Below are 22,380 nucleotides of genomic sequence, written 5' to 3' on the forward strand. Positions count from 1 at the left end.
GTAGTTTTCAGAATAAAACATCAACCTTGTCTTGTTTTGTCCCTTTTCTTACTGCATGTCACTAGTATAAAAAGTAAATTGAAATATGAATGAATGAATGAAATCAACTTAATTGATCCCCGAAAGTGAAATCATTTAATATAGTTGAAGTGCAACCATATCAGTGATGTAATAAGAAGAGATTAGTTATGTCAGGTACAATAATTCACAATGATTTCTCTTCAAAAACAGATTCCCCCAGAAGTTTTTAGCATTTTCTACTGTAGTTTATTCCCATTCTGATAATAATTATTAAAGGAAATGTGGATTTTTCTTTCAAAGGAAAGTAAGAATGCAATAATTTCATAGATATGGGAACAAAACCAACATCTAACATTGGTAAAAGTAATTCACACATTGTTTAGTACATAGCTGTTATAGAGTAACTCTTTATTTGACAACCAGGTTATGTAACATACAATGGGGAAACAGGCTATAAACTGCACTATGAGCAGAGGGTCTGCTTTGAGAGGCCAGAAACAGGTTGGATGTCAAGTTCATGGGAGATTTGTAAAATCACTGGAAGTAGAACACTCGTGTTCAAATAAATGTAAAACTATGTATCAAAATAGAATAGCAGTTATAGACAGAAGGCAAATCTAAATTACACTCGACGACAGCATTGCATCACAAGATAACATCCCCCTGCCCCTTAAAAACTCAAATAAAAACAAAAGAATGTACAAATGCAGAAAGGTGTAAGGAGTGACATGACCTGCCTACAAATCCCATTAATTTGCGTAAGGAGAAATTAACCTAGAATTCTGAACACTGGAGGAACTCATGTTTGCATAAAAGTAAGTGATTCTTTCAATCAATTCCTATTGCTTAATAATACAACTACATTGTTTTATTCCATGAAAACAATGTTCTTTGATTGAATTAGTAGTACATTTTTATCAAATACAGTAAATAGAAATTCAAGTGTAAAGTGTAAATTGAGAGATATTTCAGACAAAACTATATATGCCCACGAAACAACTCATTGTAACAATCTGATTTGCATCTTCTAAGATATTTACTTTCTTTTTACAATAATGTGCCTTCAACTCTAATACAGTATAATGTAATCCGTCTGCAGAAATAAGGATTAAGTGACATCTAAAAACTGAGCTAAAGCAAAGCTATTCTACACGACCTAGTCTCAACGTACGTGGCTTTTATTGTGAAAATCCTGTTCCGGAAGCTGTTTTTTTAACGCAGGCACGTTGATAGGGCCGGTGGTCATCTTGGGGGCGGAGGAGGAGGAGGGGGGATGGGCCTGCGGTGGCTAGCAGAGCGAGCACACTAACTTGCGTAGTCTTGCCGCGGCTCTGGTTTTCGGTGCTACCGTCCTCCATGGACCTCCGAACGGGAGAAGAGGAAACGTGGACTGTTGCCATCGGGACCGCAGCGCCTTTCTCGAGCCTGGCGATGATTTAATGACGGAAAACCGGGCTGTCTGTGGGGCAATAAGGTGGAGAAAGACGACGGGAGAGCGGGAGCAGCAGCCTCAGCCTTCGGAGATGTGCGGTCGGGCCGAGATTGCGGCGGTAGGCACACCACAGCAGTCCGGAACGACTCGTTCTCCATTCGGATTCTCTACATACAGTAAAGGCGAAGAAAAGGGGGGAGAAAAAGCGACAGAAAGGGCAAAATATCTACTTCTACCTGGGACATTTTTTAGGGGTGAAAACAGCCAGAATTGCCTCTTTTTAGCCAGGAGCTAGCTTACACCGGCCCCCCGTTCCACGCTGTGAAAATAGCCAGACGGTTCTTGTTACCCCCTCAGCTGCCATTCCCTGGTAGCAACAATGTGATGCCTCTTGTTTTCACAGGAAACTTTAGCATTCCTCTCACACCGACTGTAACGGATTAGGGGCGTGTTGGCTCATTTTTTAAAACCCTTTCCAATTGGACTGAACGCCCCTTTAGCTGGACTAAAGGTGAATCGATTCTAGCGCACTCAACACTTTTCCCCTTCGTGTTTTATTGACGTCACTGTTAATGATAAGTTATAACCGCTCCTCATAGGAAAATCAATAAAAAAATAATTCAGCAGGTTAGGAAAAGTTACTTCAGGAGGCCAATGTGCACTCTATGTCTAATGATTTTAATAAGTAGTAATAAATATTAATGGGGCATACCTGTCGTAACTATTATGTTTTTATTACCTCCTCATACACTTATGCTGTCAGTTTTGGGGACATATTTATTATAAGTCATGTTTATTCTAAGATATTCAAGCCGCAAATTTTCATGCTTTTGTCAGAATTTTTTTTTTTTTTCCATAAAAGGTCATTTGTTACAACACTCGTATCAAAATATAGGCACGATTTTTTTCTGTAAATCAATATTCTGTGAACAAAATTTTAATCAGGAGGGTGAAAGCCATCAAAGTGTGCTGCACACAATACATTTTTAAAGTGTGTAATGTAATTTCAGGGAATATTGATGCTATTCCCTGCCGTGTAATGTTAATACAGCACTGACATACATGAAGTCCCGTGGTAATTGTTGGTTGGTGCCCCTAGGTATCCCTGTCTAGGCCTGCACTGAGCAGATTGTTCTGAGAGGAAACCAACAACAAACAGGGGAAGTGAACATGGCCGGGACCTCAAGCTTCTTTTCCAACGGACCTGTTCCGTGGATGGATGACACAGAGATGAACAACCTGTACCGGGACCTGGAGCTGGGCACGGTGCTGACACTGTTTTATTCCAAGAAGTCCCAGCGGCCAGAGAGAAGGACTTTTCAAGTCAAGCTGGAGACCAGGACTATTGTCTGGACACGGGGCACCGATAAAATCGAGGGAGAAAGTGAGTAGACACAAACCAAACCTGCATGAAAACAGAGAACATTTTGTGATTAGAGACATGTTCTGAAGTGTTTGTGATACAAATATTCAGGTACATTAGAAACTAAAAATGTTGTATAGTGTTTGATTGGTTTGCAATCAAAAGACTTCGTAAAGCACAGAAGACGCAATGTGACCAACAAGTCAGTGATGTCAGGATGGATGAGGTCACGTCCATAATTAATAACGATCCTAAAAGCCATAAATTGTAGGGTTTAAAACCAAATATATTATTGATGAAATGTGACAATATCCTCGACATTCACGTACAAGAACATTTTGAAAAACAATGATTCTGTTACGTTGGATCCAACTGCTCTACACAGAAAAAACAGGTTTTACTCACGTTAAATAACAATATACAACCAAAAACAGAAAAGAAATTCCCAGGAACGTTTGTCACTGTTGATATTAAGTTATTAGTGTCTTAAAAATTCAGTTTCTTCTCAGTCCCATTAAACTTAATAAGATAAGATGAGGTTTGGGTTAAGCGTGTGTGTTTTGAGAGAGATTCAGAGACACGTATGACCTAAAAGTCTAATTTACAGTATTTGTTTCATAACTAAGGGTTAAAACTAATTGTTAACAGTTGAGTCTGTCCCCAATTACAAAATAGTTTGGACACTATTATGTGGTCATTTCTTAATCGCTTTCTGTCCAGTATGAATCTGTGTCGCTCATCAGTAGTGTTTTTTTTCTACATATTGTATAAGCTCTGTCCAAAATGGTCTTCTCAGGCAGACAACAAAAAATTGCCCGATGGCTGGAACTCGATGTATTCATTTATTTGTGCAGCTTCTAGGCAAAGGGGATTAGTTTTGTTGTTGGTTTCCTTTTTCATTGAAAATGGAATTAAATGTAAAAAAATTTTAAGGCAAAAATAAGGTGGTGGCCACCTCAAAGCACCCGTCCATCCTGTGAGGCTGGAGTGATGGAAGCTACACGCCACCACGGGAACTAAAAGTTACCTTTATTCAGGAATCTGTCAGCAGAGACTAAAGTAAAATTCCTAACAATTCCATTGGAATCAAAGTTCAGCTCTCGCTGCCCAACCCTTCGTTTAACAGAATTTGCGTCTACATCTTCACGTTTAAGTTTCTGCCGTGTGAAGCTCGAGCTGTCTATCAACAACATTCTGAAAAGCCACTGATGTTTTTGAACTTCGGCTCATCTGAGCTGGACTGACACAAAGTGGGAAAGATTCCGTTGGTCTGATGAGTTCATTATTCAGATTGTTTTTGTGTTCTACGTGCTGAAAAATTAAAAAGCACCAGATAAATTATTGTAAACACAAATTTCAGAAGCTGTGATGGTATGGTGTGTATTATTGCCATACGGCGTGGATATCTGCTCCATCTACTACCATACCATTAATGCTGAAAGATGCGTACGGGTTTATGGAGCAACACGTGCTGCTGACCAGAACGAGCCTTTTCAGAATATGTCTGTTTCTTAAGGCAAAACAATGTCAAGACAAATTTCTGTTCCTCACAACAGCGATGTTTTGAAGTGTAAGTTCGGATCCCAGAGCGACCGGTCTGCTGTCCAGACCTGTCCCCCATTGGAAATGTGTAGTGGATTATTAATTGCTAAATATGACAACAAACATGCCCCCCCCATCCCAGCTTTTTGTTGACACACAATACAGACATTATCATTCAGAATGAGCATTTTATTTATGAAGAAATAAGTTTAGCAACTAGTTTCTTTTTGTATTGTGTTCAGTGATATTTAGATTAAAATGATTTCCAAATCATTACGTTCTATTTTCATAATTTCTGCAATGTCACAGTCGCCATTTTTGGAATGGGAAGGAGTGAAAAACACTTGTGCTTGAAGCACAAAATTATTTCACTTTACCAGAAACATTATATTCTGTTTAATTTTCAACAAAACACCACGCATAGCTGAGGAACACTCAGGCCATCCGTGAGTCGTTAAGTTGTTGGTCTCTTGGTCTGCAGGATGCCTTGTGCACAGCTGCACTCTGCTCCGGATGCAGCAAAAAAAAACAAAAAAAAAAAACGGGCTCGCACACAAGAAAAAAGACAGTAGGCTTTGGTTTTCTGTTTAACACAACAATATCATCTTCTCCGCCATCAAGGGTTTCAGACATGAGCTCCTGGCTGCCATTTGATACTCCTGGAGAGGTGAAATAGGCCTGGGCAGTTCATTAATGAACAGAAATAGAATATGAGGGTTTTTACTGGCAGTGTATGATCATTTGGGAACAATTTGGCTTGTTGTATTTATCCCTTATCGGGGGCAATGAGAAATTGATTTCCATTTACTGAGGTAACGGCATTGGAGTGTTTTGCTAAATATAAAACATTTTTTGTCACTTGAACAAAGTGTTTTTTTCTCCTTCAGAGTGATTTTTTATGAGGGTTAGCGTGTGCTGCCCACCAAATAACTGGTAGCAGGTGCTAAATTGTAAATCACTTATGCTGCGTCCCAGTTGGATGCGGGTCTGTCTCGATAGAGCAGGATGTGGTCTCGCGGATGGAACAGCGATAGAAGTGTAAGCAGTGCACGTCGTGAACTTAAAGATTTAGACATGCGTTCAGACTTTTCGCGTGAAAAGGGTTTTCCAAATCTTTACAAGTAAAAATAGCCTGACTTGAACAGTGGTTAACGCGTTAACAGCCCAGACCTTGTCGAAGAACTTTGCAGGCAGTGTAAAAAAAAAAAGAAGAAGTGTATAAAATAATCATGAATTATATTTTCAGTACAACTGTGGAACATATAATTTATTGGATTCAAATTATGCTGTATTTCCTAGCTGGATTATGTACAGGATGTTATGATATGGGGATAATAAGCCTCATAGTCAGAATGTCTGGTTTTCAACTTTGTTACTCATAGCAGAACAAGCATTAATCACGATAATGTTTGACTGTGAGTATTTTATCATCCTGAGGGAGAAGCCCTTGTTAAAGTTGGAGGGATTGGAACTTTAAGATGTAGATTTTCAAACAAACAACGACTATGGGACATGGATCAGTGCTGAATGAGACTGCATACTTATTTGAAATGACCTTTAACAACCAGCTGCAACGTTCTTACAGTATACATCCTGAGGTGGCTCTGCCTTTAGTACTGATGGTTGTTTTAGGCTGTGCTAATGATACTGGTTCACTAGAGTTCAATTTTCTGCTAAGTGAGGAACCAAGTGAGGAAATGGAAGACCACAAGGCCAGAAGTGGAAGGCCAAGAAACATATCAGAGGTGAAGAATGTTGAGATGGTCAAACACAACCCACAGACCACCACCAAAGAACTACATCATCTCACTGCAGATGGTGTCACTGTGCATCGTTTATCAATTCAGTGCACTTTGCACAAAGAGAAGCTGTACAGGAGAGTGATGAAGCTTTTTCTGCACGCACACGTCACAGTCATCGGAAATGTGCAAAAGGACATTTGGACAAGTCAGCTTCAATGTGAGATTAGATGGTGTGGACTGATGAACGAAAGTTATTTGGTCATGACAAGGGCCGGTATGCATGGTGGCGAAAGAACACAGCGTTCCAAGACAAATCACTTGTTACCCACATGGTGCTGGTGGGCTGTGTGGCCAGTCCTGCTACAGGGAATCTTCATCTAGTTGAGGGTTGCATGGATTCCCGTCTTTATCAGCAGATTCTTGAAAATAATGTTCAACAATCAGTCATAACATTGAAGTTATAGCAGTGTTGGATATTTCAACAAGAGAGAGACCCCAAAAAACTACGATGTTCTGGTATGGTTAATCCCCATCCCCAGACCTGAATATCATTATAAATATGTGGGATGTTCTGAAATGGTCAAGCATCAAACAACCGGACTGGAGATGTTTTGTAACGCAGAATTCTCTAAAATGCCTTCATTCAGAAACCAAAAACTGATGGGAAATTATAGGAAATGTTTAGAAGCTGTAATTTTTGTGCAAAAGGAGGTTCTACTAAATATTGATGGGATTTTTCTGTTGAGGTGCCCAAACTTTTTGCACCTGTTAAGTTTTGTTTTATGCAGGTTGCACATCTTCTGTTATTTTCATTTTTAATGACTCATAAATGAAAATAATCTAAATTTTTTTCAGGGGTGACGCAACTTTTTCCAACCACTGTAAGCAGTGGAAGCGGGGATTTCGTTAACGCCAAATTTTACAGACATGTCTCCAGTTTTTTATGCTGATCTCATAAATGAATACACGCTTCAACGCGTCAACGTGCAAATCCTGATTTTTCTACATGGTAGTCGTGATCACCCATGGAAGGAAAAACAACTTTATTCTGATTTAGGGACGTGTCACCAGTTGTTACAACATTATGTTGTGTCTGCATGTTATCAGTGACACAGGATGAGCTCATGCTGACCAGCATTTAAATGTCATTAGCTTGATTGTGGTGGAATAGTTTTTACATGGAGTGAAACAATCATCAGGTGGTTTTTGCTGTCTGCATGTGTGACTAGAAGTGGAATAAACTGCACACGTCCGTGGGACCTGTCATCATTCTGACCTGCTTTTTCCATCCCTCCTACAAACTGGGGCTCGCATGCTTTCATACCTCAGACTTACTGTCATTCTGTTGGCGCACCACAACTCCACCTTCTCCTCAGTCACACCTTTAGCAAAGTTTGTTTGCGTAACCAATACAGACGCTAATTATTTGGACTCTGTCCTGGAAGCACAGTGGCTCAGTCTACTTAAAAATTGTTTGTGTCTGCGTAAGAACACATGTAAAGATAAGCTTCTTGCTGACAATCCAGCGGATTGGCAGGTTACTGCTCCGTTAGGATTGAACCGGAAAAAGAACAGAATCTGCTTTCCTGCTCCGTAGTTATTTGTGAGGGAGGAACGGTTTTCTGCCGTCCAACCTGACGCCAAAGGAGCTGATATCGATCGGCTACGATGTGACATCACTGACATACACTCTGACTTATCTCTGTGCAGTCACTCTAAGATTTGACTGCTCTCTGTGGATTATGTCAGCGGGTTGCAGCCATCTGTTGATCTAACACTTTTTATCATAGAGGTTCGGAGGTGGGGGGGGGGAGGAAGTGTGGGAGGGTGTTGTAGGATACCTCCTCTCATCTCCCTTTGTGAAGCTGCACCTCCGGCTATCTTTTATTTCCTGCTCCCGTAAGAGGCTGACTCACAACGTGAAATGTTGATCAGCAATCAGAGCGTCTTCTGCTCTCAGATCAGGTCATCTGAAACTCGAAGAGAGAGAGAGCTTTCCTTAATGCTCCAGAAAAGAACGCGCTCACCTATACATGAGTGCAGATGTAGTGTGTGGGTGATAAAAGCACAGGAAGTGTGATTCTGGGGCAGGAAGAGAGGCAGGTGTGTGTGTGTGTGTGTGTGTGTGTGTGTGTGTGTGTGTGTGTGTGTGTGTGTGTGTGTGTGTGTGTGTGTGTGTGTGTGTGTGTGTGTGTGTGTGTATAGGTGGAGAGTCCCTGCTGCGAGTCTTAAAGTGCTAATAAAATGGAGCTAACAGGCACCTGTTCAGCTACTTTACAGCCCACTGGCCTTTTAGATATTTGACTGCGAGCAAAACTTTATGAATCAGTCCAGTGATGGGAACTTAAACCAGATACAGAATGTTATTTTATACAGGTGGTTGGATGTTAGTATTCCATGTCCCATGTCTTTATTGTGTGCTATGAAACCACTTGAAGCACCTTCAAGTTCAAAGTTTTCAGTTGTTATTTGCCAGATTTTCATTTTCATTCACTTATGTTTCATATTAATTGTTCCAGTTAAATAATTTAAATGCAAATCGTAACCTATGTGTTTAATGTTATTTTGTATGTGAGGAAGAAGGGGTTTCTGTGTTTTGCTCACTGTTGCATGAACGTCTGTGTCTCCAGTCGACATTCGAGAGATCAAGGAGATTCGTCCAGGACAGAAGTCTCGGGACTTCGAGCGCTATGTGGAGGACTCTGCGACGCGATTGGACCAGGCTCACTGCTTTGTCATCCTGTATGGCACGGAATTCCGCCTTAAATCTCTCAGCTTGGCAGGTAGGTACAAACACTCCCCCTGGCCTCAGTGGCCTTCAGCGGCCTTCACAATCTGCAGACAGTCTTTATTATTTTGTGATGTATTTTAATGTAGTGAGGTAGAACTTGTGTCCTAGTCAGACATTTTAGACAGAATATAATTATTAATTGTAATCCACAGTATCTAGTGTCATTTTTTTTAGTCGACAAAATTTATCTAAAGGGTGATTGTCAGATGAATCATGAATGAAAACAACTGTATTTGTAGCCCTATAAAACACAAATATCTCCACGTGCTTGAGAATGAAAAAAATCTCCCTAAATGAACTTACATTGAATGAAGAGAAAATGAAAATATTCATAAAATCACATGCTTTTTTCTTTAGCAACATCTGATGAGGAGATGACCATGTGGGTGAAGGGCTTAAACTGGCTTGTGGCCGACACGCTGAAGTCTCCGACGCCGCTCCAGATAGAGAGGTGAGGCTCCGCGGACCGATTCTGTGTGCTTTTCTTCACTATTTGTCATCTGTAAATCTCTTGTTAAACGCACATTATCTCTTATTTCATTTTTAGATGGTTACGTAAGCAGTTCTATGCTGTCGATCGCAACAGAGAGGACCGGTAAGTCCGCTCAGTTAGTTAGAAATGCCAGATCAGCCTTCTGTAATGAGGGAGTCGCTTTAAGGTGTGCCGAGGGAACTAACATCTCAGCCACACACCAGCACTTCTTCCTGCAGCAGGAAACAGACCGCAGAGGATGAAGGAGATGAACCGAAATGTTTGTCTTCATATCCCTGAAGAGAAAGGACAACTTTTTTTTTTCAAATCCAAAGTCAGATAGACTCAGTAGAGTGATGGGGGAGAGGGGGGCATGTTTGCAAAGTTTCTCTACCATTTTCAAAATGATATGTCTGCACAACAACAGGATCTGCAAAGTCCTTGGGGTTTGCTGCACATGTCTCTCCGTGTTTGATTCTCAACAAAATGTGTGCATGTGTTTAGGATATCCTGTAAGGATCTGAAGAACATGCTGAGCCAGGTCAACTACAGAGTGCCCAACATGAGGTTCCTGCGGGAGAAACTTCCGGTAACCTCCTCTTATCAAGAGACCCGTTTACCCTCTTCCTGTCCGCTTCCCTGCATAAATGATGTCATTAGAGGAGATTTGACTCGCTTTATTTTTTGTTTCTTGCTTGTTTCGTAGGACTCAGAGATGAGGAACGGAGAGGTGTCGTTCAGCCAGTTTGCTCAGCTATATCGCAGCCTCATGTTTGATGCTCAGAAAAACGTAAGTGCAATCATTTTATGTTGTGCTGATAGTTCTGTGGCGGCTCTGTTACACCCCCCCCCCCATGAGTACATTTGATGCCCTGCAGATGCTCCCTTTCTTCTCCCCATCTGTCTCTTCTCAAATGGCTGCCAGATCAATATGAACCCGTTAAAATCCCACCAATCCCCTCTGCTGGAGGCCATTAGGACACACACACACACACGCACACACACCGTTGTGTTTCCTGTGACCCTCTTTCATTCGTGTATGGTTTTATTTCTTATTTATATATTTCAATCAAATATAGCCAGAGCTAAAAATGCTTCCAGTAACCCAACAGCCTATTAACTGGTGCCTCTTTGAGAGAGGAATGAGCTGTAAAGCTAAAATTTGGAGCTTTAACTTTGCCGTCCCATTCATGTCCATTATTGTTTGGTTTTCTTAGTTTTTCAAGTGTTTGTTTATGGTATGCATGCTGTATTTGTCACTGGACATTATGGGAACTGTAGTTTTCTAATGTTGAGCAACTGAATACACATTTTGCATAGGCTTTCAATAGATAGTGGTGTGAAAATGGTGTTTTATGGTTAACATATGAAACATGTAAAAGAAAAATGCAGAATTATTATTTCATATTCATATTTTGTATATGGAATATTTCGTATAGAGATTATATTTGCTCATCATTATACATTTGAAATTAATGCATATTATACTTGGTGCACTATTACAGTAATAGGTGGTTCATATTTTGTAGGCTGTGTTGCCCTTTCTGTTGGGTAAAAAAAATGGAACACACACAAACACACACACACATACAGACACACACATACAGACACAGAGATGAGGAGGCAGGCAGGCTGGGTGGGGCCAGATTAAATGGATGACCTCAGTGACCTCAGCACGTTAACACGGGCCCAACAGGGTATCAGTTTTCATCCTCATCACTATTATTTAATAAACATTGTTATTTATTTATTTGTTTATTTATTGAAATATTCCTTTTTTGTTCTTTTTTTTTTTTTTAGATGGAAATCCCATTTCTACAAAGGTACGTGAAAATGAAACCCGTTTGGATGCTGAATCTCTGCAGGATCACAGATGCTTTCTAGAATAAAACGTCTTTCTCTCAACCAGGTTTATTGACAGACCAGAGCAGAGGGTCTCCCTTGAGGACTTCAAGAGCTTCCTTCTAGATTCTCAAAAGGTAATATCCATGGACTGTGGGTAATTGGTTGATTGCAGACTTGTTTGATTTGTGTGACCCAATACATCTGTGTTTGTGTGTTGATTTAGGAAATGTGGGCCACAGATAGCAACAAAGTTCAGGAGTTCATGTTCACGTACCTGAAAGACCCCCTGAGAGAAGTGGAGCAGCCTTATTTCCACCAAGACGAGGTGACACATTCCCATCACCTCTGAGTGTGCTTTTCATCCCTTTTCCTTCAATTCTCAGCGTGGGTTTCACCTCACTAGTGGAAGACAATGTAATGTTGACATATGTGAGAGATGCTCAGACAGGACAACCTTCACTTCATCCTGAAGGCTTCCTTCTGGTCTGACCTCTTTTAGTCGCTTTCCAAGCAGGATCTCTGGAATTTAATATGAAAATTTGTTTTAGGCTTTTCTGAGCTTATTAAATTGTGGATTCTGAAGGCCCCAGTCAGTCATAAACTTCTCAGAAATGCATCATTTATGTCTGAAAGTTTAGGGAAATCCATGCATTTGACTTTGTCTCCATACTCACTGCATTCTTCTCTCCTGCGTAGCTCCTCACATACCTGTTCTCAAAAGAAAACACCATCTGGGATTCCTCCCTGGACCAGGTGTGTCCTGACAACATGAACAACCCCCTGTCCCACTACTGGATCTCGTCCTCACATAACACGTAAGGACGTGTGCCTCCGTTTCAGCGTGTAATGCTTAGTTTCAACCGGTTGTAATTATGCCTCGCAAACATTAAAACATCAAAGTGCTTTTGAACCGGCTTCATACATCCCATCAATTCTCTTCTTAAGCAGCTGTTTTCCAGAATGAGCTCCAAGCTGGTATTTTGCAGGAAAACATATTTTCCTGCCATTGAAATGTGTGTGAAAAGCATCTGAAATGATAACCCTCTGTGCCCCGGGTGAAACAATACTCCTCGGTGGTGTGGAATGAAAAACTTCCCATGTTGCTCTGATTAGATTTGAATTGACGGACTGTGTAAGAAGTGTTTACTCCAGTCAACAACAGCCAGTGAGCTCTTTTATTACGGCAGTATTAATGCGTTTGCGCCATCACCGTTGGAAGTGTATGTTTGTGTGTTTTAGTCACTGTTGGATGAATCCTTTCTGCAGCAGCTTTAACTTGTGTTAGTGTTTAGTCTGCATATTTTAATGTTACCACCTTGCCTCCAGCTACCTGACTGGAGACCAGTTTTCCAGTGAGTCATCCCTGGAGGCGTACGCTCGCTGTCTCAGGATGGGCTGCCGCTGTATTGAACGTGGGTAAACACACACACACACACACACACACAACCCCACACTTGAACCTGTCTATGATAAATCACTGAAACTTGACATTTAAACGTGCAGTGCTATGATGATCTTTACGGTGGTAACTGGTGGTATGTGGCAGCCACACCTTTACCCACAAATATTGTTTTGGAACAATGCTGGATACTCTTGTCCTCACAAACTCAAGTTAAACAGGTTTTGGTGAACAGGACTGGTGTACACATGGGTTAAAGTGTCACTTTGCTACTTTCAAAAGTAAACATGGCAGGAATGTGTGTCCTTAAGTTTAAAGGGCTTACATGACATGATGACAGGCTGTGTCAGAGCGTCTGCAGTTTGTTTTTCAACTTAAAGCGTTGACCTGGGGTGATGTAATGATTTGATAGTGATGTTAGATTGTAGTTGGATTCAAAAATCAAGTCTTGATTGAATGAGATGGCAGAACGAGAGTCTTCAGGCCATTGAATTACAATATAAAACATAAGTGGCAGATAAGATGAATGTTCTGCAGCATTTTAATCCCCTTGATGTAAAGAATTAAGGAGGTGGGGTATATTTATTATTTGTATGATGCACAGCTGGTGAAATTGCATCATATGTGTGTGTGTGTTTATTTTCAGTGGATTGTTGGGACGGTCCAGATGGAATGCCAGTCATCTACCACGGACACACCCTCACAACAAAAATTAAGTTTTGTGATGTGTTGACGACCATCAAAGAGCACGCCTTTGTCACATCTGAGTGAGTCTGCATGAGCGCTAGTGACCGGTTCCTTTTTAAAAAAAAAAAACACTAGTGGTGATTAGATGAGTAAAGCACACGGGATTGCAAAGATTAAGAGAGGAAACAATGTGAGCAGACAGCAGTGACTCTGTTTTGCTGTGAGAAGAATTCAGACAAGAAAATCAAAGCACAGTTGAGGAAGGAATTTTTGTTCAGTTGCACTTCATGAATCCTGCTGTGTCGTCCTGCAGCTATCCCATCATTTTATCCATAGAGGATCACTGCAGCATTGTGCAGCAGAGGAACATGGCCACTTATTTCAAGAGAGTGTTCGGAGACATGTTGCTGACTAAGGCGGTGGATATTGTGGCAGATGGCCTCCCTTCACCTAACCAGCTCAAGAGGAAGATCCTCATCAAGGTCAGGAAGCACCTGGGAGAGATCATGTCATCTTTTTTGTGCCATTTTCCGCATTCTTTATATACAGTATTTGTGATCGTCTGTCCGGCTTTCCCCTTATTTGCTGCAGCATAAGAAGCTGGCAGAAGGCAGCGCCTACGAGGAGGTGTCCACCTCCACTCCTTACTCCGAGAACGACATCAGCAATTCCATCAAAAATGGCATCCTGTACCTGGAAGACCCCATTAATCATGTAAGCTAAACTAACAGTGTAGCTGGTTGATCCCCTGAATGCTGATAAAACTGTTTGATCCCTTCGTTTTTCCTTCACTGCCTGTGTGTTATTTCCTCCAGGAGTGGTACCCTCATTTCTTTGTCCTGACAAGCAGTAAAATCTACTACTCAGAAGAGACATCGAACAACCAGGGCAATGATGATGAGGAGGAGCACAGAGAGGTTAGTTGGCCTGATTTGCACTTGTAACACAAACTGCATCATGGGACTTTACATCTGAGTTTCATAGAACATTTTGTCTGGACGTTGCAGATCTGAACCAGAATCAGATCAGGAATGACTGAAGTGATAGTTATCTCCCTCTGTTTTTCTACCCCCCACCCACCAGGTGTCCAATGGAATGGACCAGCATGTCACTGAAAAGTGGTTCCATGGGAAGCTGGGAGCAGGACGGGACGGGAGGCAGATCGCTGAGAGGTTACTGTCTGAGTATTGCCTGGAGACGGGGGCTCCTGACGGCTCTTTCCTGGTCCGAGAGAGCGAGACCTTCGTGGGAGACTACACACTTTCCTTCTGGTAGGACGCACAGAATTTTGCTATAAACATTTTGACCCCCAACGGCATCTGAAAGGCAGCAGAGAACTGCTAGAGTTGTGTGTTAAAAATGTTGAATCTGTATTTTCCTATTTTTAATTTGCAAATATAGAGTATCTGACCAACACACACGCTGTATGTGTCAGTGTGGAGCTCTCCTATGTGTCTGTAGAATAAGTCAAGTTGTATTCTATGTATGACTAACGTTAATGACAGTCACACACACTCACACACACACACACACTGACTGATCAATGTCAACCACACCAGCATTGATCACATGGGTTGTCACAGTCTGAAGTTTGATTTGTTCACCTTCTGTTTGCAAAAGCAAAGGCTCTGCATGAGAGGGATTACGTCTAAACTAATCAATATCTCTGCTAGTCACTGATCAGAGTGATTTAAAGTTAACTAGAGGGGTGTTGTTTATGGTAAATAACGTTTTCACTTAAAATTAAACTTTTTGTACCCCTTTGTGCACCAGGCGTTCAGGGCGGGTGCAGCACTGTCGTATACACTCTCGTCAGGAAGCGGGCAGCCCCAAGTTCTACCTGACGGACAACCTGGTGTTCGACACCCTCTTTGCCCTGATCACCCACTACCAGCAGGTGGCGCTGCGCTGCAACGAGTTCGAGATGAAGCTGACGGAGCCTGTTCCTCAAACCAACGCTCACGAGAGCAAAGAGTGGGTCTCACACAGCTTTCACCGAGACTGGGTGGAGCTTGAAATGACGGCGTCATGAGGGTCGATGGCGATGTCAGTGTTTTGATCGTCGTGTTTTCTCGTTTCTCACAGCTGGTATCACGCCAACCTCTCCAGGAGCCACGCCGAGAACATGCTGATGAGAGTCCCTCGTGACGGGGCTTTCCTCGTGAGGAAGAGAGCGGAACCCAACTCCTTCGCCATTTCCTTCCGGTAACTCAGAAGCGAAGGTTTTGTGTGACTTCATAATTGTACCAGGATGAGCAATGGGAAAGATGATTAGATCCACTGTTAATATGGCAGCATAATAGTCAGATGAATGCAGCTTCATTGCCATCGTGTCTGCGGTTGCTTCACCAGAGCTGAGGGTAAGATAAAGCACTGCCGCGTGCAGCAGGAGGGTCAGACTGTGGTGCTGGGAACCTCAGAGTTTGACAGCCTGGTGGACCTCATCAGCTACTATGAGAAGCACCCTCTGTATCGCAAAATGAAACTACGCTACCCGATCAACGAGGACACACTGGAGAAGATAGGCACCGCTGTAAGTACCATTAAACGGTTAATAAACTGTTCTAAAGGTTGGATCATTGATTCTGAAACACGTGTTTACAGCTTTAGGTCTAATATCAGTTCCTAGTGAAAAAGCAATATTAATACACACCTTTCATCCAATAGGAGCCAGACTATGGGTCACTATATGAAGGCAGGAATCCAGGCTTCTACGTGGAGGCCAACCAGATGCCGACCTTTAAGGTGAGGGTGTGCAGTTCAGTGAGGAGGGTCATGGTTGTGAATGTTTGATTTCCCTCCAACAAGTAGATTTGAACTGTCCAGTTTTCCCTTTATTTCCATAAAAGGGAAAATCAGTGCCACTAGTTGTTTACTTGAATTGAATTAGCTTTTGTTAGGCCTAAAGACATTAAAAATTAGACAAATATAATTTCCTGTAAACGTAAGTTAAAAACCACAGACCTCTGTGCCTCTACAGCATCTGTGAGTAACAACTGAGACGGACCAGCCAGTCTCTGGAAGTGAAAGCAAATGAATAATTGGTTATGTAAATATTATGTTATAGTTCAACAGTTATCCATGTTAGCCTAAAGGATTGGTTGGCAGCGTATATATCCTGCATAGCTGCATCTCCCTTGATCTTGACCTTCTACATTTACGCTGACTGTTTCCAGTCAGGACTTTTTTGAGTGCAGATCTTTTTCTGAGTTGTGGCTCAAACGTTTTTAGATATTTTTTTCCTGAACTACTGAATCGATTTCCTCTAAACCTTGAGATGTGGTGTGACGAGGGCCAGGAAAGCTAATAAACATGCAGGATTAAATACCCCTGGGGCTGGTGTGAACTCTGCTGAGTATCATTTAGTGTTTTCTTGTTTGTCTGACTTTTAGCAGTGTTACACAAAGACAGTTTGTCATGAAACTTGGTGGGAGGGTTGAGCCAAGGAAAAAAAATCATAAAAATTTGTAGTGGATCTGGATAAAGGATGGATCTTTGTTGTTGTTTTTTAACTTCCTTTAACAGTGTGTGAAGATGGCATTTTTCTGCATTGTTACACAAATACTACATTGATGATTTTAAAATTTATTGAGTTAATAATTAGTATTTTCTTTATTGAATGTCTCCCACCCCTCTAAATATTATATATTGACAGCTTTCCAGACTGTCCACACACATATCATGACCTCTTATTTTGTCTTTTCAGTGTACGGTTCGAGCCCTGTACGAATATAAAGCCCAGAGAGACGACGAGCTCTCCTTCACCAAGAACGCCATTATTTCTAATGTGGACAAACAGGAAGGAGGATGGTGAGTGATCTGCATGGCATTAATTCAGGAAGTAGCTGTTAATTGTTCATTCGGAGAGGGCTGGAGAGGGAGCGATGCCGTATGTGAATTATACAGGAGGGGGTGCTGTTATAATATTAGCGCAATGTTTGAATCAATTTAACACCACAGTTCCAAACATTTTAAAACACTTTAAAACACTGAACGCATCTATACCCGTCTTCTTTTGTCTCAGGTGGAAGGGTGACTGTGGAGGGAAGAAGCAGCTGTGGTTTCCAGCCAACTACGTGGAGGAAATCAGTCCTTCAACAGCAGAGGCTGACAGAACCGTGAGGATCTTATTTGTATACTTGAAGCGACGTTGATGCACCTGCACCATCCTCTTCGTGATGACTTCAAAATGGACATCAGCTCCTTTCCTTATTGTCCTTTCTTTTGTCCATCAGGAGATGACAGAAAACAGTCCTCTGGGAGATCTGCTGAGAGGAAGTGTGGACGTGTCTTCCTGTCAGATTGGTGAGGGGGGTCCATGTACTTTCTAATTTACACAATGAGAGCAGTCGGTTGTCTTGACACGGAGCAAGCGTCTTTTATTCTGTTGCGTGTATGCACACAACATTTGTCCTTCAATTTTTAATTGTGCAAAGAGCACGATCAGCCTCTTACGTTATTAATTCATCCGTATTATTATTATTATTATTATTATTATAACTTTAGCTCTTGTCACAGCTCAGCATCTGTTATCTTATTGACATCTCGATTTCCGATCAACACACGTCCATTAGGTTTGGCACAGGCTGCTGTTTTTGTGGCCTAAGCTAAACGCAGTGAACACTATATCGCTTCAATAATTGGCTCATGGCCTCCATCTGGTGGTGATAACGATACCGCTGGTCATAGTGGGTTTTGTGTGTTATTGTATTTTGATTATATGTTGTGCCACTTTCATAGTATGATAAGAATGAAGTCGTTTTGCATCCTGGAATTTTATTAATCCTCATCAGTGTCTGTAGAAAAACTGATTTTAAATGGAAAAGAAATCCTCCTTCTTCATCTTCTTTCTTTTTTTCCATCACAGTTGTGCGTCCTGAAGGGAAGGGGAGCAGGTCTCACGTCTTCTCCTTGTTGTCAAATGCCTCCATGCGGACGGGCCCGTTACTGGATGTCGCAGCCAACAGCCAGGAAGAACTCAAAGAATGGATGTTCAAGATCCGTGAGGTCACTATGACATCAGAGGCTAAGGTGTGTATGTGTGTTCTGGGGCCTGGCATCATATTCATCTTGCTATAGTGTGAGCTCAAAAGTCGTTGAGGGTAGAAAAAAAGCTTCTGTCTTGACTGCGTGTCCCTGTTCCCAGCTGGAGGAGGGGAAGATGATGGAGAGGAGGAAGAAGATTGCACTGGAATTATCTGACCTGGTCATCTACTGTAGGCCTGTGCCATTTGATGAAGACAGTAAGGATGGGGAGCACACTATTTGATACACGGACACAAGTGTGAATTACACGTAGCAACACAGAAGCGTTGTTGACAAAAAGCGTCTGATCTGGTTTCCCCCCTGATTCTGCAGAGATCGGCACAGAGCGAGCCTGCTTCCGAGATATGTCGTCTTTCCCTGAAACCAAAGCGGAGAAATACGTCAATAAGATCAAGGGGAAGAAGTTCCTGCAGTACAACCGACTGCAGCTGTCCAGGATCTATCCCAGGGGCCAGAGACTAGACTCCTCAAACTATGACCCTCTCCCCATGTGGCTCTGTGGCTCCCAGCTGGTTGCCCTCAACTTCCAGACAGCAGGTACCTGTTCCTTTTTTTTTTTTGTGTGGATATTTTTGTTACAGCAAGGGTAAATTATCGTTATCTTCTCTCCTACCTTATCGCTCCTCTCTACCTGCAGACAAACCCATGCAGATGAACCAGGCTCTGTTCATGTTGAACGGAAAGAGCGGGTATGTCCTCCAGCCACCCATCATGAGAGACGACAGCTTTGATCCGTTTGACAGGCACACGCTGCGAGGCCTCGAACAAGTCACTGTGGTGATAGAGGTGGGGAAAGGAATGTGTGTGTGTGTGTGTGTGTGTGTGTGTGTGTGTGTGTGGGCTGAATGGAGAGGTGGAGAAACTTGGAGAAGCACTTCAAGCTGCAGGATTAATGGGAAAGGGTTAGGGCAAAAATACGACATAAGTACTTAATTTACATTATTCATTATTCATTCATATTTACATTATATGTGTTTGATATATTTGGACTGAGAAGAGCTAAACTTATATTCTGTAACCCTCTTTTCGAAGGTTTTGGGTGCGCGACACCTCCCCAAGCACGGACGCGGTATAGTTTGCCCTCTGATCGAAATCGAGGTGTGCGGGGCAGAATACGACAGCGTCAAGCAAAAAACCGATTCGGAGGGTGAGTGCTGCTCTCGTTTTACACTCGCTGTGCGCGTCAGTAAAGAGATTCTCGACCAGACCCGAAGGAACGTGTAAGAACTCTTTACTGGATGTGTTACCCTCGTGTCATTTCCTGTCTGGTCCAAGGAAAACAGGAAGGAACAGAGTGTGTTTTCTCGTGTGTTGTAATACAAATAGAAAACGCTGGACATTTTCCTCTGCTATTGTTATATTCAGTTACTCTCTATTGTACTCTGATTTTTTTCATCAGAGAAAACGAGACCCTTTTAACCTTACATATTGAGGTACTCATCTACCTGTCCATCTTTTATTATTTTTCTTGTCTTTTCCAGCTGACAACGGTTTGAATCCCACCTGGCCCCGGAAGGCGTTCCAATTCATGGTGTGCAATTCGGCCTTCGCCTTCCTTCGCTTTGTGGTCTACGAGATCGACATGTTCAACGACCAGAACTTCTTGGCTCAGGCCACGTTCCCCATTCACAGCCTCAAGACAGGTGGGGCAGCTGGAGCGTCCTCGGTGATGGGGTTCTGCGAACGAGCAGAGCTGATGTAACAACGTTTTGTCTCCTCGTGTGACCTCAGGTTATCGCTCGGTTCCTCTGAAGAACAGCTTCAACGAGGATCTGGAGTTGGCTTCCCTTTTGGTTCACGTGGATATCATCCGGGGGAGGGTAAGCTGTGACTTTAACCCCTTTGATAACGTCCTGGTTGTCTCAGAGCGACACGTCAACGTCCAGTACGATTTACAACTTCCTAGAAGTTTAAACAGATCAGATGTAATCTGTTCATTTCCGCATGATTTTGTTATCTTTGAACTTTGTGACCAGCGTTGGTGCTGAGATTAGCTAATTAGCGATTAGCTAATTAGTGGAATGTTATGAGTCATAACCAGTTTAAATAGGTCAGTAGGTGAACTCTGTCGTGACCTCACATCTGACCCAATCGGGCCTCTGGGTGTCTCGGCTGTTTTGACTCGTCTCTCGTCTCTCACGTCAGGATGAAAACGGTGAGGCCCTGAGTCCGTTTCTCACCCTGGGGGCCACGCCGGTGTCGGCGTCTCCCCAGGCGGGGCGGGAGCGACTCGGGGAGCTGAGCTCGGTGTCGTCGACCTCGTCCATCGTGTCTCCCGTGCCCCAGTCCCCGGGCCAAGCCCTGGCCTACCGGGTGAGGGAGGGCTCCTTCGAGTCGCGCTACCAGCTGCCTCTGGACGACCTGAGGGTTTCCCAGGAGTCTCTGCTGGACCACATGGACGCTCAGAACAGAAGGTAAAGACGCGTCGTGTCGGGTGTAGTGACGTTCGCAGCCAGAGACGGTCCCAGACGCCCCCCCTCCTTGTCTTTGTTTTACCCCAGGATGTTGCGGAGGACCAGAGTGGGTGGAGAGAACCGCGTCTAAGTCCAAGCCAATCAGGATGCATTTCTATTGCGCCCCCTCCCCTCCCTTCTTCCCCTCCATGCCCTCCCCCTTCTCACCCAGTCGCCCTGCCGTACTGATGATGTCACTGACTGCTGTGAACACTGTTTCCATGGAAACACCCACCACTGCTTTGGCCTACATTTCAGGCAGCTCTCCCTCCCTCCCTCTCTTTCCCTCCCTCCCTCCATCGATTCTCCAGCCCCCCCCCCCCCCCCCCCCCCTTCCCTGCTGCCCAGCCTCCCCATAACTCTCCCGATGAGGAGGAGGGACTCTGATGAAGGTGGAGGGGGGGCGGGGGGGGGCATTGAGAGGAAGCTGACTGCTGCATACAGGAAGAAGAACCAGCCATTCTCAGAGGAACTGAGTGATTGGGAACAGGTTCCAGCTCTGGGCTGGTGGACTGGTCGTCCTCGCTCACCAGTTAAGTGTGCACAGCTTAGTCTGGGGGGAGGCCAAGACAAAGGAAAAAGAGAAAGTTTTAGAAGAAGATATCAGTTTGAAACTGTTTCCTGGTTGATTTTGCGTTTCTCTGTTCGCCGTATATGAATATACTGTATGTATTTATTCCTGCTGGGCTGTCGGTCAGAGAACAGCAGCAGACGACCCGCTCTCAAAGAGCTCCTGTCTCTGTGTTTTTAATTATTATAATTATTTAAGCCTTTTAGACATTCATAATGTGACTTTTCTTTTTTTTTTATGTATATGTGTAAAACACGAGGGCTCCCTGCAGCTATTTTAATGTCTCGTCTCTTCCAGTCTGGCTGACTCCTTCAACCCTGGAGGAGTATGTCATGTGTTTGTTTGGGTTTTGTTTTTTTCTTCTGAGGCAGTAGGAAAAAGTCATAGCCTTTCGGCGTCGGACTCAGTGAGAGCAGGCTGTGTCGCCATCCATCTGCATTACACAATACCTTTTTGTTTACAACTGACATTCCTTTAAAAAAACAAACTGCACATCATTCCATTCCATTCCAGACACCTTGAAGCCAGTTTGATTCCCTCGCTAGTCTTACTCCTCAAGGATCACCTCCGTAGGGATTCAACCCCAGATTGTGTGACCGAACACGACTTCTGTTAATCCAGAAGATGTAATCTGAGTGTGAATGTTGAGAATTGCTAAATATGGCTGGTATCATCTACCGATGCGACACCTCTGGATAATCCCGATCTGTTTTCGTCCGTACTTGTTTGTTTGAGGAACACAATTCCGTGCTTAAAAGAATTTACTGGGGACAACCTGAATGTTTCAGCTCTTGTCTGCCTGTAGGATTAATGATACAGTGTATCGTCACACAATTACATGATTTAAACATGAGAAATTGTGGAAGAATTTCACTAACATATTTTTGTTTTCCTGATATTCCAAGTTCTAATCCAGTTTGGCCCCCTTCCTTTCCTTCTTGTTTATTAATTGGAGCCTAACTCCTCCCATAACGACAACTCCCTGACTGCAGGGAACGTTTGGCTCGTTGTTTAAT

The 22,380-nt window shown here is 42.9% G+C and overlaps 1 protein-coding gene across 1 annotated transcript; it reads left to right on the top strand.

Moving 5' to 3' along the window:
- Positions 1-417: 417 nt before the first annotated feature.
- On the top strand, positions 418-21,115 carry plcg1 (phospholipase C, gamma 1). Its single transcript, XM_068343599.1, has 33 exons — positions 418-1,571; positions 2,553-2,837; positions 8,731-8,883; positions 9,249-9,342; positions 9,439-9,486; positions 9,868-9,952; positions 10,070-10,153; positions 11,164-11,186; positions 11,273-11,342; positions 11,432-11,533; positions 11,905-12,023; positions 12,535-12,620; positions 13,254-13,374; positions 13,608-13,776; positions 13,886-14,008; positions 14,110-14,211; positions 14,378-14,565; positions 15,068-15,268; positions 15,380-15,499; positions 15,647-15,827; positions 15,962-16,039; positions 17,001-17,104; positions 17,319-17,412; positions 17,530-17,599; positions 18,162-18,325; positions 18,441-18,537; positions 18,653-18,877; positions 18,978-19,126; positions 19,373-19,487; positions 19,822-19,983; positions 20,072-20,160; positions 20,486-20,754; positions 20,842-21,115. The coding sequence occupies exons 2-33, from the start codon at positions 2,624-2,626 to the stop codon at positions 20,882-20,884; spliced, it is 3,942 nt and encodes a 1,313-aa protein (XP_068199700.1). The 5' UTR covers positions 418-1,571; positions 2,553-2,623; the 3' UTR covers positions 20,885-21,115.
- Positions 21,116-22,380: the final 1,265 nt, after the last annotated feature.

The sequence above is a fragment of the Antennarius striatus genome, chromosome 2 (assembly GCF_040054535.1).
Source record: "Antennarius striatus isolate MH-2024 chromosome 2, ASM4005453v1, whole genome shotgun sequence".
Lineage (NCBI taxonomy): Eukaryota > Metazoa > Chordata > Actinopteri > Lophiiformes > Antennariidae > Antennarius > Antennarius striatus.

What these genes read in the sequence shown, in the direction of transcription:
- plcg1 (XM_068343599.1), top strand. Translation starts at nt 2,624, where the DNA reads ATGGCCGGGACCTCAAGCTTCTTTTCCAACGGACCTGTTCCGTGGATG. An exon ending in TGTTTGATGCTCAGAAAAAC is followed by an intron (nt 10,154 to 11,163) that starts GTAAGTGCAATC and finishes TTTTTTTTTTAG; the next exon opens with ATGGAAATCCCATTTCTACA. An exon ending in ATCTCGTCCTCACATAACAC is followed by an intron (nt 12,024 to 12,534) that starts GTAAGGACGTGT and finishes CCTTGCCTCCAG; the next exon opens with CTACCTGACTGGAGACCAGT.